This window comes from Cavia porcellus, unplaced genomic scaffold (genome assembly GCF_034190915.1).
Source record: "Cavia porcellus strain 051 isolate PalLab524CR breed Dunkin Hartley unplaced genomic scaffold, mCavPor4.1 scaffold_1, whole genome shotgun sequence".
Lineage (NCBI taxonomy): Eukaryota > Metazoa > Chordata > Mammalia > Rodentia > Caviidae > Cavia > Cavia porcellus.
Window position 1 is genome coordinate 114898443 of NW_026947484.1, and position 14132 is coordinate 114912574.

The window sequence follows — 14132 nt, forward strand, 5'->3', positions numbered from 1 at the left end:
TTACTACATACAGAATTTATGGGCTGCAGCTAAATTAGTCCTTAGAGGGATCTTTATAGCATCAAAGGCAAATATCAGAAAAAAATCATCCAAACTTCTAGTTTATGAAACTAGCAAAATGAATTGAGAAAGATGAAAATAATAAGAAACACAACTGAACATAAAACATCAGCAACATAATTGAAACTAAAGTCCATTTCTTTGAAAAAAAAATCAGTAAAATGTGTAAACCTCTAACCAGCTTGCCCCAGGAACAGGCATTACCTATACTTGGAATATATTTATATCAGCTACAAACCCCGTAGACAAAAAACAAGTTAAAAACTTAATCTGAGTATAGTGACCCTTGAGTTATGACCAACCTGACAATACAGACAACTTGGGTTATGACCATAATTTTACTTTTAACTTACTACCAAAGTTTCAAGTTATGACCTGAGTGCCAGCCACTTGTGCTTCCAAATGGTCTCAAATACAGATTTTAACCCTTGAAGAATACTGCAAGGAACGTTACAATATTCTTTCCTGTATGGGGTTAAATGAAAAATCCTGGATCAGTGTCTTCTCTAAGGACATGAAGATCTGCCTGTATGTATAGCAGAGAGACTTTGAAGGCTGTGTTGAGGACCCTGAGCCTTCAAGTGACAACCTGAGTTATAACCAGCCCTCTGGAATGAATTGAGTTCATAAGTCAAAGGACTACCAAACTACATATATTGGATTCATTGTTTTAAAATTTTACAAAAAGGAAAATTTATAGCCTAGAGAGTTTCATTGGTAAGTTCTTCTAAACACTTGAGGAAGAAACAACACAAATGTCCTATGGAATACAGAAGAAGATGGGTCATTTCCTAGCTCATTTAATAAATCTAGTATTGGGCCAGTGATATAGTTCAGTGGCACAGTACTTGCCTGGCAAGTGCGAGGTCCTGAGTTTGATTCCTAGTACTGGAAAAAAAAATAGTAAGTCTAGCATTACCAAAATAAAACTAAGACAATTCCAAAAATATAGACTACATAATGCATCTCATAAACATGGAAGTAAAACACTCAACAAAATGCTACCAGACAGAATTTAGTAATTAATATATTCCTATCTTAGGTACTTTTCATTGTTAACAATGAAACAAAATATCAATATCACCCTACTTTGGAGTCAGTCAATGAACAAAATACTTGACATCCACAGCTTAAAGGAAGAAAGGTTTATTTTAGCTTACAGCTTATAGGAGTTTCAGTCCATAGTCACCTGGGTCTAAAGCAGGATGGCAGAAGAAGGTAAGTAACTGAGAAGACAAACAGTCCATGGCAAGGCTGCAGCAGCAAGCAGCAAAAACAAGCCTCCCACTCCCTTTTACCCCTCCAGGCTACAAGCCTTTTGGATGGTACTATCTACACTCAGGGTGCGCCTTCCCATAATCCACACCCAGAACTGTGGTAAACCAACCCTAGTGCCACACATTCTTATCCCCAGTATCACATACCCTAGTTCCAGCCATCTCTGAAAAGCTCCACCTATGAGCTCGTGAGGCTTTGGGGGGACATCTAGATACAAACTATAATTCCCTCACCCCCTCCCTACTTTCATATACACACAGAGAAAGCAATAAGAACAAGAGGGAAAAGAAAGCTGGTTCAACATTCAGAAATCAATCAGTGTAATCTACTATATTAACCAATCAGAAGTACAAAAGTCTACATGACCATTTAAAACAAAGAAGCAGAAAGAGCATCTAACACAAATATTCTTTCATGATAAAAACTCAGCTAATTGAGAACACAAGAATTCCTTAATCTGATACAGAGCATCTACAAAAATGTACAGCAGATAACATACTTAATGATAAAATAAACACTTGTCCCCTAAGATGGGTGACTAGACAAAAATACTAGTTTTCATCACTGCTGTTCAACCCTAGAAGCAAAATATGATGAGTAAGAAAGACATAAAAGGCAGTTAAATTGGAATAAAAGTTAACTTCTTTGTAGACAACATGATTGTGCAGAAAATCTCAATCTACCAATATCAAAAACTGGTAAGGAAGCAAGGGCATGGGATACAAGTTTAAAATTTAAAAAGAACTGTATTGCTTTTATATATAGTAAACCAGTATAATCATGGAAATTGGTATATATATGTATCTCATCGTAATTCCTTTTACTTCCCTTTATTCTTTTTCTTCTTCCCTCCCTTCTCTCACCATGCACTAAACTAAAATGGGAATGAATCAAAGAGCTAAATATTAAAACAGACACACTTAAACTCCTGAAAGATAAAATAGGTAAAACTTTTGAAGGTGAAGGGAAAGACTATAAATAAAACCCAATTGCACAGGAAATACAGAAAATGAATAAATGGGATCATATCCATTTAAAAAGCTTGCCAATGAAGAAAACCATCAACCATGAAGAGAAAATCCACAGAATGAGAAAATATTTTTGCCAGCTATTCCTTGGGGACTAATATGGGGAATTGGTACATGTACATAACACATTTTAATTCTTTTTTTTTTTAATCCACTTCCCTTCTTCTCCATTCCCTCCAATTCTTGGTCTGCTTCCTCTATGCAGAAGATCTATCTTGCTATTTCCTATTATCTTTTACTTTACTCTTTGTTTATACTTGAGGTTTCTCTTATAATAGAAACCATGTGATATTTAAACTTGATGTTTTAGTTGTCGTCTCAAGGTACATTCAATTTCTTACAAATGTCCCAGCTTTATCCTTCTTTATAGTAAAGTTGTATCCTATTGTGTATAAATACCACATTTTCTTCCTGCATTCACTTGTTAATGAGCATAGAAGTCATTTCCAAAATTTAGTTATTATGAATTGTATGACTATACATAGAGTATGCATTTATCAGTGTAATATGATATCTTTTAACTTTTTTGGAACATACTAGGAGGAGAATAGCTGGGTCAAATGAAACCTTTTGTTTTAGTTGAGTTTTTTTTTTTTTTTTTTGAGGAATCTCCATACTGATTTCCATAATGATTTTACCCCCACAACCTTGCCAACATTTGTTGACTTGTTGATGATAGGTATTCCTTCTGAAATAAGATAGAATTTTAGTTTTGTGTTTCTCTAATTTTTTCATGTATTTATTGGCTATCCATACTTATTCTACGAAGTAACTGTTCATTTCAGTTGCCCACTTTTTAATTGTGTCTTTTCTTTAGGGGAGTCAGTTCTTTGGAGTTCTTTCTGTATTCTAGATATTAGTCTTCTGTCCAAGGAATAGATGGCAGTTTTTTTTCCATTCTGTAGGTTGTCTCTTTACTCCATTGGTTGTTTCCTTCACTGTGTAGAAGCTCTTTAATATAATCCCATTTGTTGATTCTTGATATCTCTTGTACAATTTGGGTTCTGTTAAGAAAGTCCTTGCCTATACCAATGTCTTTAAAAGATTTGCTGTTTTATCTTCCATCATTAGATTGTTTCCATTTTAACATTTAATCTTTTTATTTTAGTTTAGTATGGTCAGAAATATGAGTGTAGATTCAGTCTTCTGCATGTCAATAATCATTTTTCCCAGCATTTGTTTAAGAGACTATCTTTCCTCCAGCATGAGTTTTTGGGCTCTTTGTCAAAGGTCAGGTTTCTGAATGTGCATGGAATTGCTTCTTTATTCTCTATTCTGTCCCATTGATGTATATATCTGGTTTTGTTTTGTTTTGTTGTCAGTGCCATGTTAATTTTTATCACTAGCTTTGTAATGTTACTTGAAGTCTAGAATTGTTATTCCTCCTGCCTGTTCTTGTGCTCAGGTTTGTTTTAGGACTCTTCTGATTCCATACAAATTTTAGGATTATATTCTCTACTCATGTACTAAATGCTGTTAGTATTTTTATTGTGATTATATAACTCTGCATATGTATGGCCATTTTAAATATGTTGGTTTTGCCTATCCAAGAACAGGATGTCTTTCCATTTTCTGAGGTGTTTTTCAACCTCTTCTTAGAGTACTGTAGTTTTCATTGTAAGTAGTTTTTCACTTCCTTGTTTAGGTTATATCCTAGGTACTTAATATTTTCTTGATGCTATGTGAAAGGCATTGTATCCCTAATTTCTTTCTTGGTGAATTTGTTATTGGTGTACAGGAGCACTATAGATTTTTATGTGTTGACTTCGTATCCTGCTATGCTATGGAATGCAGTTATTCTAGGAGTTTTTTTGTATTTTATGGGATCATGTCATTAGCAAATAATGATAATTTGACTTCTTGATTTCCTATACGCATTCCTTTTATTTCTTTCTGTTGCCTGATTACTGTGGCTAATGTTTTGAGACCTGTTGAACAGTAATGGTGATAGTGGATATCCTTGTTTTGTTCCTGACTTTAAAGAGAGAACTTTCAGCTTCTTCCTACTTAATATGATACTGGCCATTGGTTTCTCATCAATGGCTTTTATTAATTGAGATTAAGGTCCTTCTATACTTATTCTTTTAGAGTTTTTATCATGAGTAAATGTTAGTCTTGGTCATTTTCTGTGTCCATTAAAGCAAACTTGTGATTTTTTTCCCTTGCTTCTGTTTATATACTGGATTCATTGATTTGTGTATGTTGAACTATTCCTGCATCCCAGGGATGAATCCTACTTGGTCAATGATGTATGATGTTTTTGATGATTTGTTGCATTCTGATTGCCAGTATCTTGTTGAAAATTTTGCTGCCAGTCACCACTCAGCAGTTTTCCTCCTCCGCACGCTTCATTTCTTAAACTCTCTAAGAAACTTACTCCAAGTTCATCATAATGTTGCAGATTTCACAATTCTGTCAAGACCAAAAGCCATAACGAGTATCACCTTGATTTTGGATCTTGATTAATACATTTTTTTTCAAGCAAAGAGAGCACTGTGATTTCTGCTGAGAACTTTGTACTTTGGCCTGAGGATCATAAACATAAGACCCAAATTTTATCTCTCTTGATGATATTTCTTAATCTGGAATCTGAGCAAGCACAATTGTACAACTCCAGTGAAACAATGTATTGTTCATGAACCATGATTTATAACACACTTTTGGTGGTTTGGGTTTTTTAAGAAAGGGTACCACTATGTAGTTCAGGCTGGCCTTGAACTCAATTTGTAGCCCAGGATAGCCTCAAACTTACAGCAATCCTCCTGTATTAGCCTACTTGGTGCTGGGATTACAGTTGTGCACCACCATGCCCCACCATGCAGCACATTTTAAAACACACCTTTTCTCACCGCTAACTGACTGTATCAAAGTAGGTAAAAGGTCATATACACTGAAGTTCAATAGCCTACTTCTCATATCAAGGATCCCTGCCTTTCTATTGGGTGGCCTTTGGTATTATATTTTCTTCTGTATATTAAAAATGTTTTGACAATTTAACATGAAGCCAATTCTCCCTTCCTGGGACCTGGTGCAAACCATGTGGGACCCAGGAGGAGAACAAGCCAAATTTGTCCTTTCAATGAGTTGGTGGGAGCCATACTGGGCCTAGGAGGAATAACAAGAAGGAGGAGAAGCCAATTCACCCTTCCTGGGACCTGGCACAAACCATATGGTTTCTGGGAGGAGAACAAGCCAAATTTGCCTTCCCTGTGAGTCTGCAGAAGCCGGTGCTGGGTCTGGGAGAACTAACAAGAAGAACAAAAGGCCAATTTGCCCTTCTTTTGAGCCTATCATCATGCAGGCTGGGAGACAAGAACCTACCCCCAAACTCCCATAAGCAAGCTGATTCAGAGGACAGGCTGAGTTGATAGCATCTGAGGTACCAAAACGACTTAATGCTTCTGTTGTTTGGTTGACTTTTCAGGCCTAAAGGCCAGTGATCTGGGTATCTATAGAGAGGATAACAGTGTGCAGTGTAACAAATAAGGGGGATTTTCTTCTGTTTAGATTTTGAGGTCTAGTATTGTTCTCACTATTTTGTTCTGTTTTATTGTTTTGTTGTATTCAATGTTCTGTTTTGATTGATTTCATTATGTTTTGTTTTGTTTGACTTTGTTATGTCTGATGGTTTAGGTGACACTTTTGAAGATAACAAATTAGTTTTATTCTGTTTTTTTTTTTGGTTATATTCCTTTAAAATACACTTTCATTCTTTTGATTGGTTTTACTTGGTTTAGTTTTGCTTGATTTTATTATGTCTGATATTTTGAAGAAAACAAGAGACATGGTGACCATCATTGATACCCTATTATTTTGTTTGAAGTCCTATATTGCTTTCATTGTTGTATTCTGGTTGGCTTTATTCTGTTTTGTTTTATTTGATTTTATTCTCTTTAAAATAAATTTTTTTAAAAATTTAACATGAAAATTAATTCCTTTTGTTATTGTCATTTAGCTTGAGTCTCAACTGGAGAAAAAGGACCAACAATTTAAAGAGCAAGAAAAGACTATGTCCATGTTACAACAAGATATAATGTGTAAACAGCATCATCTTGAGTCACTTGATAGACTTTTGACAGAAAGCAAAACGGTAAATTCATCTTTATAAAACTGCTATCTAAAAGCTAATGTTTTAAGTTTTTAATAAAACACCTTAAAATCTACTTAAATCAGTTATTAGTGTATTTTAATGCAAAAATGTTTCTTTACACCCATATATATCTTTTTTCTGCCAATGCCTGTTCTTTCAGGAAATGGAAAAGGAAAATATGAAGAAAGATGAAGCTTTGAAAGCATTACAGAATCAAGTATCTGAAGAAACAATCAAGGCTAGTGTGCTAATGCTTTTTGTCTTTCTCAGTGGAGATTTTATAGCTGTAGCTTTTTCCATATATTGTATGCATAAAAGTCAATTGAGAGTTTACAGCTTCACTTGATCAAGTGAACTTTATTTCTGTTTAGTTATTTGATAAAAATGTCATTTGTAAGTTATTCATTTGATGTATTAAAAAGGTTTTTTAGCCGGGCTTTAGCTCAGTGGCATAAGCACCTGCCTTGCAATTACGCAGTCATGAGTTTGATCCCCAATACCAAAAAAAAATTAAAAAATAAAAATTTTTTTAAAAAGATTTTTTACGCTCAAAAAATGGTTTTTAAACTTTAGCTGTTAGTGAAACTTATTAGCATTGCCAAAGAATTAAGAGGTGCAGGAAGATGAAAGTGAAAGTCATCCAATTTTGCCCTTTTTTGCCAGTTCTTCTATAGGGTTAAACCCTTAACTAGCAGCTAGGATATGGTTTTATGCCTAAAAATAAAAACAAGCAGTAATCTGTGCATGTAATCACTCCCCAAGGTGATTATAAATTGTGTGAATTACAAACATGTACTAATAAAATAAAATGAAATAAAAAAGAATGATAAAATAAAACATGGAGTTTGCTGGGCATGGTGATGCATACCTACAATCCTAGTAGTTAGGAGACTGAGGCAGAAGGGTTGCTGTGAGTTTGAGGCCAGCAAGGGCTACATGGTGAGTTCAAAGCCAGTCTGAGCTATATAATGAGACCCTGTTCCCCACAGAAAATAACAAATAATACCATGGACTTTGTTAGTAAATTAGTTTGTAAATTACTTTGTTAGTAAATTCATTTCTGGCTTCATAGTGCTTATTACCTGGCTAAAATTATTTAACCTGTCTAAACTTTAATTTTATTCCTTTGTATAGCAGGGATAACATTATCTTAACTGTTAAGTGAAACAAGGTAAGTGTTTGGCACATAGTAAGTTATTCAACTCAGTGTAATAACTAATTATTATATAGTAATCCCCCAACACATTATTCATGGTTTCACTTTCTATGGTCAGTTATATGTAGTCAACTGTGGTCCAAAAAAATTAAATAGAAATAGAAAAATCTAAGAAACAGACAATTCTTGATTTTTAAATTGTGTGTCATTTTGAGTGGTGTGAAGAAATCTTGCATTTGTCCCCTTATGTTCCCAGCCAGGATATGAACTATTTTTGTATCAGAGTGTACACTGAGTATATACTGTCTGCCCATAAGTCATTTAGTAGCTATCTAGGCTATCACATTTATTTAAATAATATCTCAGTGCTTATGTTCACATTACCCTTATTTTACTTAATGGCTCAAAGATTAATCGATAGAAGTGTAAAGCATTTTCTTTCAAGGAAAAGGTAAAAAGTTCCTTGATTTACTAAGGAATTAGTGATGGTGGAAGGAACAATTTGTATGCTAAGGTTGCTAATATCAATGATAAAATATCAATGTGTGTTGAATTTTACTGTTGCAACTCAAACTGCAAAAGTTACACATTATGTGGCAAGTGCATAGTTAAGACAGAATGGGAATTAAACTTGTTACATGTATGTATTAATCATTTCGTATGTGGTTCAATATTATCTGTGGTTCTTGAACACCTGTTGTGGATAAGAAGAAACTGTTACATATTTGGTATTTGGTATTTGTCATTTGTGGAGTTAATAGATCCAAATATGCTGCCACCTAATGCTATCATACACGGCTTGAATATAAAAGACCTTTTTTTTAAAAAAAGTTGTTTATTTTTTGCCTAGTATTGAATTTTTTTTACTTTGTATCTTGCACATTTATTGAATTGTTTTGTCCGTACTAACAGATTTTTATTAAGCTTATTGGTACAGTTTGATATTTATAATGATCACATTCATCATAAGGAATTTGTAACTGTACATAATATATTTTAGTTCCTCTTTTTTTCTCTGTTCTCCTCCCCTTTTCAACCCTTCTTCCCTCCTTATTTACAAAACTTTGTTTCCATTTTATCCTTTTTTTCTCATTTTTTTCTTTTCCATTCCCCCTCACAATTACCCTTTCCCTCTGAACAATTACTTCCTATTTCACAATATCAGTTATACATTTTGGTTCTTATTTACATTTCCAGTTTCTTACACCAGAGAGTTTATGTAGTATTTAAACATATATGATGAATTTCACTTAAAAGTATGGTCTCAAGGTCCTTCCATTTAGCTATAAATGTTTCAAATTTATCCTTCCTTATAGCTGAAAGTCTCCATTGTATAAAAAAAAACCACATCTCTTATTCATTCATTGATTGATGGGCATTTGTCTTTTTGAAACAGGGTCTTGCTATGCAGTTCAGGCTGGCCTTGAGTTCACTTTGTAGCCCAGGCTGGTCTCAGACTCGCAAATATCCTCCTGCCTCATCCTCCTGAGTGCTGAGATTACAGGCGTGTGCCATATGCCTGGCTGGTTGATTGACATTTGTTGTTTCCAGACTTTGGTTATTACAAACTGTGCTGCTATAAACATGAGTATGCATATATCACTGTGGTATGATGCTTTTAATTCTTTTGGAATAATGAAAGCGAAACGTATCTACATTGAAAATGGCAGTACTCTGAAAAAAGGAAATTGAAGAGGTTATCAGGAAATGGAAAGATATCCCTTGCTCATGGATAGGAAGAACCAACATCATATAAAAAGGTCATACTTCCAGAATTGTTATGCAGATGTAATGCAATCCTAATCAAAATACCATTAGTGGGCTGGGGATTTAGCTCAGTGGCATAAGCACCTGCCTTGCAAGCAGGCAGTCGTGAGTTCGATCCCTGGTACCGATAAAAAAAAAAAGAAAAAGACAAAAAAAAATACCATTAGCGTACCTCACAGAACTAGAGAAATTAGTAAATAAAATCCTAAAATTTATTTGGAACCAAAAGAGACCTAGAATAACAAAAAACAATTCAAGGCAACAAAGGCAGTGTAAGGGGCATCAAAACCTCTGACATGAAATTATACTACAGAGCTACTGTGATAAAAACAATATGGTACTGGTGAAAAAAAGACCTGAGGATCAGTGGAACAAGTTAGAAAGAGGCAAAAACAAGTTCAAAACACTCAACCATGTTATCTTTGACAAAGGTTCAAACATGTTTACTGGAAGAAAAGAAAGCCTCTTTAATGAATGGTGCTGGAAAAACTGGCTTTCCACATGCTGCAAACTAAAGATAGATTCATGTGCATCACCATGCACTGAACTGGAATCAAAATGGATCAGAGATCTAAATATTAAAACAGAAACACTAGTATTGGATTTAATCCATTTGTGACTGTATATGCCCATGTAAATATAATGGTAGGTTTATTGTAACTGTTACTATAGTATTTACCTACATCAGTTTATTTCCTCATGTAGGAATAAGCTCAAAATTCACTAGTACTAAAAAAATTATTAGTATACAAAGGTTCTAGGCATGAAATAGCTCTAGAATTCTATTCTCTGTTTTTGTTTTTGGCTCCCTCATTCTCAATGAAGAAACTATTTTCTCAAAAGAATATTTTCTGTAATAGCATTTTATATCTTAAGTAGGACTGCATATTTTATCTTTGAAGCAATGATCTAACAGTGCAAGATGTGTCAAGCATACAATAAGAAACTGAGTTTTTCCCTTTGTTGTCTTGCTTAGGTTAGACAACTAGATTCAGCATTAGAAATTTGTAAGGAAGAACTTGCCTTGCATTTGAACCAGTTGGAAGGTAATAAGGAAAAGTTTGAAAAACAACTCAAGAAGAAATCTGAAGAGGTAAATTAGTATTTCCTTTATATGTTGCAAATTTTCCAAGTGATTTCTTTTTGAGCTATTATTTTCCAGTTACTTTAAAAATGTATCTTTTTGTAAAACTAGGTGTTATGATACATGCCTGTAATCTCAGCACTCAGAAAGCTAGGCAGGACAAGTGTCATAATTTGAAGGCCAACGTGAACTACAGGGCAAACCTCTGTCTCAAAAAAACCAAAAGAATACAAATTAAAAATGACCATTCTTTTTGGGGTGAGATTCCAGATACTAGATTAAAGGTCTTCCATTTTATTTTTTTGTAACAGAATCTCACTGTGTATTTCAGGCTGGCCTTGAACTCACTATGTAATCCAGGCTGGCCTTGAACCTTGTGATCCTCTTGACTCAGCCTCCTGAGTACTAAGATTATAGATTTGTATCACCATTCCCAGGTAAAGGCCATTCTTGAATCATGTTATTATCTCTGTGTCCCCAATATGTAGCGCTTTACTTTCAACATAACAGACACTGTTTTATAAAACAGATTGTTCTAGTGAAAGAAATTATTTTAGTGAAAAATTATTTTATTTTTTGTTAGATTTATAATGTAGATATGTTAACCCTAGCTACATTTATTTTTAGAAATGGTCCTCAATGAAGATTAATAAAGATTAACTTCAATTTATCAGAAAAATCCAGGCAGATAAACAGAAATTCTTATATAAATATTTTCCATGGAAAGAATTGCATATAGAAGATTAGATACATAAATAATAGATGAATGGAGAAGCCAAATAGTACACTAAGGCAATTCAGAGACTGGCATAAGCAGGAGACTGCTATCATCTTTAGAGTTGGAGGAATATGAGGGAGAGATGATATGACTGCATCTAGAAGTAAGCTGCTTCGCTGGAGCTAGAGCCAAAGAAAAAAGATCTGGATAGCAAGAACTGGAGCCATGGAGGAAGAGAACTGAAGGCACTGGCCAGTCACATCAGCCAAACCTAGAAATAATCTAGAGGGTAGGGGCTACTAAGGAATACTATTTCCCACAATATATAAGGCAGAGCAGGGAAAAGGCAAGAATATATCGAAAAGCAAATACTAGCTGATCAGCACTACAGAGTTAATAAAGACATCATGTAATAATATAACCTTAAAGGTTAAGAATATTGTAATTTCTTATAGAGAAACTTTTTATTTTTATTTTTTTTATAAATTACTTTATTTGTTAATATTAAGAAAAGGTAAAACAAATTTTCACAACAAACTAATGAAAAAGTAACAATTGTTGGTAAATTACACAACATTATCTTTAGTCACTCAAGTACAAAATATGGGCATAAAAATCTCTACAATCAATGTTAGCACAACCTTTCCTGTTCAGTGAACTAAGTGACACTAATGGTATAACTAACTTGCATTTTTTTTCTTTTCCCTTCTATCCTTTCTCTTTTCCCCTATCTTAGTTTCTTCTTTTTATTGAACAGTTTCCTTCCATTTCACAGTGACTATTGTATATTTTGAACCTTATGGTTGCACATATGTCACTGTGGTGTGATGTTTTTCAATCCTTCTGGGAAGATACACAGAAGGGGAATACCTCGGTTGAATGGGACCTCTAATCCTAATTTTTTGAGGAATCTCCACACTGATTTCCACAGTGTTTGTACTAGTCTACTCTCTAACCAACAGTTGTAAAGGGTTTCCTTTTCCCTACAGATCCAGGAACATTTTTTATTGGTTGATATTTTTTTAAAAAATTAAATAATTTTTTAATGAATAAGGGAGAGGATGAGATAAAAGGGGGCATAACAACATAACAATACAGGTTAAAGCTTAACACTTTCAGCAACCTAGTGCTTCACCATCAAATAACCCGACTTAATAGTAGTTACCATAGTGTCTTTTTCTTTGAAATATTTGAATATAACTTCATATGCTATAGCATCAAACATATCAAGACTGTGTAACACCATTCAAGTGGATGAAAGCATTGTAGAGTATTTAGAACCAGCTAACAGAAAAAATGATCAATGGTTTCAATATTATCTCTTTGCCTATAACAATTTTTGTTTATACTACCACATATGATAAAATCCAGCAAGTTACAACATGATAAAATCAATGGAGACAGAAGAAGCATAGTTTGGTGCGGCTTTAAGACAAGATATTATTAAATCGGCACTAGCTGTTATTATGTCTTATTTTCTTCAAAGTAGCTCTTCATTGCATCACCGGCCATAATATCAAACAGCCCAGAATAAAGCCATTCCAATTAATGAGTGAAAATTTTATAAGGCTTCAAGGCCATATAATGGGGAATCATGGTTATCACGTACTTTTATATATTTGATTTATTTCCTACACTAGGGAAACTATTCGGAGTTCACAGATGCGAGTTTGATTTAGTTCACTTATGAGTATGGTTTCAAGCTGCGCCCATTTATTGATAAATACCTCAGTGTGATCCTTCTTTATAGCTGAGTAGTATTCCATTGTATAGAAGTACCACAGCTTTTTTATCCATTCCTCAGTTGATGGACATTTGGGTTGTTTCCATGATCTGGCAATTACAAATTGTGCTGCTATAAACATAGGTGCGCATATATCACTTTGGTATGATGCTTTCAGTTTTTCTGGGAAGATGCCTAGTAGTGGAATAGCTGGAACAAATGGGACTTCCAATCCCAGCTTTTTGAGAAATCTCCAGACTGACCTCCACAAAGGTTGTACCAGTCTACACTGCCACCAACAGTGTAGGAGAGTTCCTTTTTCCCCACAGCCTCTCCAGCACTTGTTGTTGTTGGTCTTCTTGATCCTGGCCATCCTTTCAGGAGTGAGATGGAATCTCAGTGTGGTTTTAATTTGCATTTCCCTAATAACCAATGATGGTGAACATTTTTTCATGTATTTATTTGCCGTTTGTATTTCTTTCTCTGAGAAGTGTGTATTCATCTCAGATGCCCATTTTTGGACTGGGTCTTTGAATTTTGGGGATCTGATTTTTTTTTAATTCTTTATATATTTTAGACAAAAGTCCTTTGTCTGAGGGGGAGTTCACTAAGATCTTTTCCCAATTTGTGGGTTTTCTTTTCACTATGCTAGAGATTTTTTTTGACTTACAGAAACTTTTTAATAAGAGGTAGTCCCAGTTATTGATTCTGGGAAGTATTTCCCGTGCAGTTTGAGTCCTGTTCGTGAATTCTCTACTTACCCCTATGTCTTCAAGGTTTCTACCTAATTTGTCTTCCAATAGATTTAGTGTTTCTGTTTTAATATTCAGATCTTTAATCCATTTAGATTTTAATTTAGTACATGGTGGTAGGCTTGGGTCAAGTTTTACTTTTCGGCAAATGGAGAGCCAGTTTTTCCAACACCATTTATTAAAAAGACTGTCGTTCTTCCAGTGAACCTGCTTGGCTCCTTTATCGAAGACAAGGTGGTTGAGTGTATTTGTAGTTGTGGTTGTATCTTCTAATCCATTCCATTGATCCTCTGCTCTGTTTTGATTCCAGTACCATGTTGATTTTACTACTGTTGCTTTGTAATATAACTTCAAGTCAGGGATTGTGATGCCTCCTGCCTTGCCTTTGTTGCTTAAAATTGCCTTCGATATTCTAGGTCTCTTCTGGTTCCAGATGAACCTTAGGAGTGATTTCATAGAGAAACTTTTTAATGCTG

General features: G+C 34.3%; 1 protein-coding gene across 7 annotated transcripts in view; it reads left to right on the forward strand.

Annotated features, from left to right (window-relative positions):
* The window catches only part of Ccdc18 (coiled-coil domain containing 18), a 139858-nt gene that overhangs the window by 68854 nt on the left and 56872 nt on the right, over positions 1 to 14132 (forward strand). For all 7 annotated transcript variants that reach the window (XM_063254290.1, XM_063254299.1, XM_063254302.1 and 4 more), the window contains 3 exons: positions 6322 to 6456; positions 6617 to 6694; positions 10356 to 10472. In XM_063254290.1, the coding sequence (XP_063110360.1) occupies positions 6322 to 6456; positions 6617 to 6694; positions 10356 to 10472 (330 nt within the window). The remainder of the gene's footprint in view (positions 1 to 6321; positions 6457 to 6616; positions 6695 to 10355; positions 10473 to 14132) is intronic.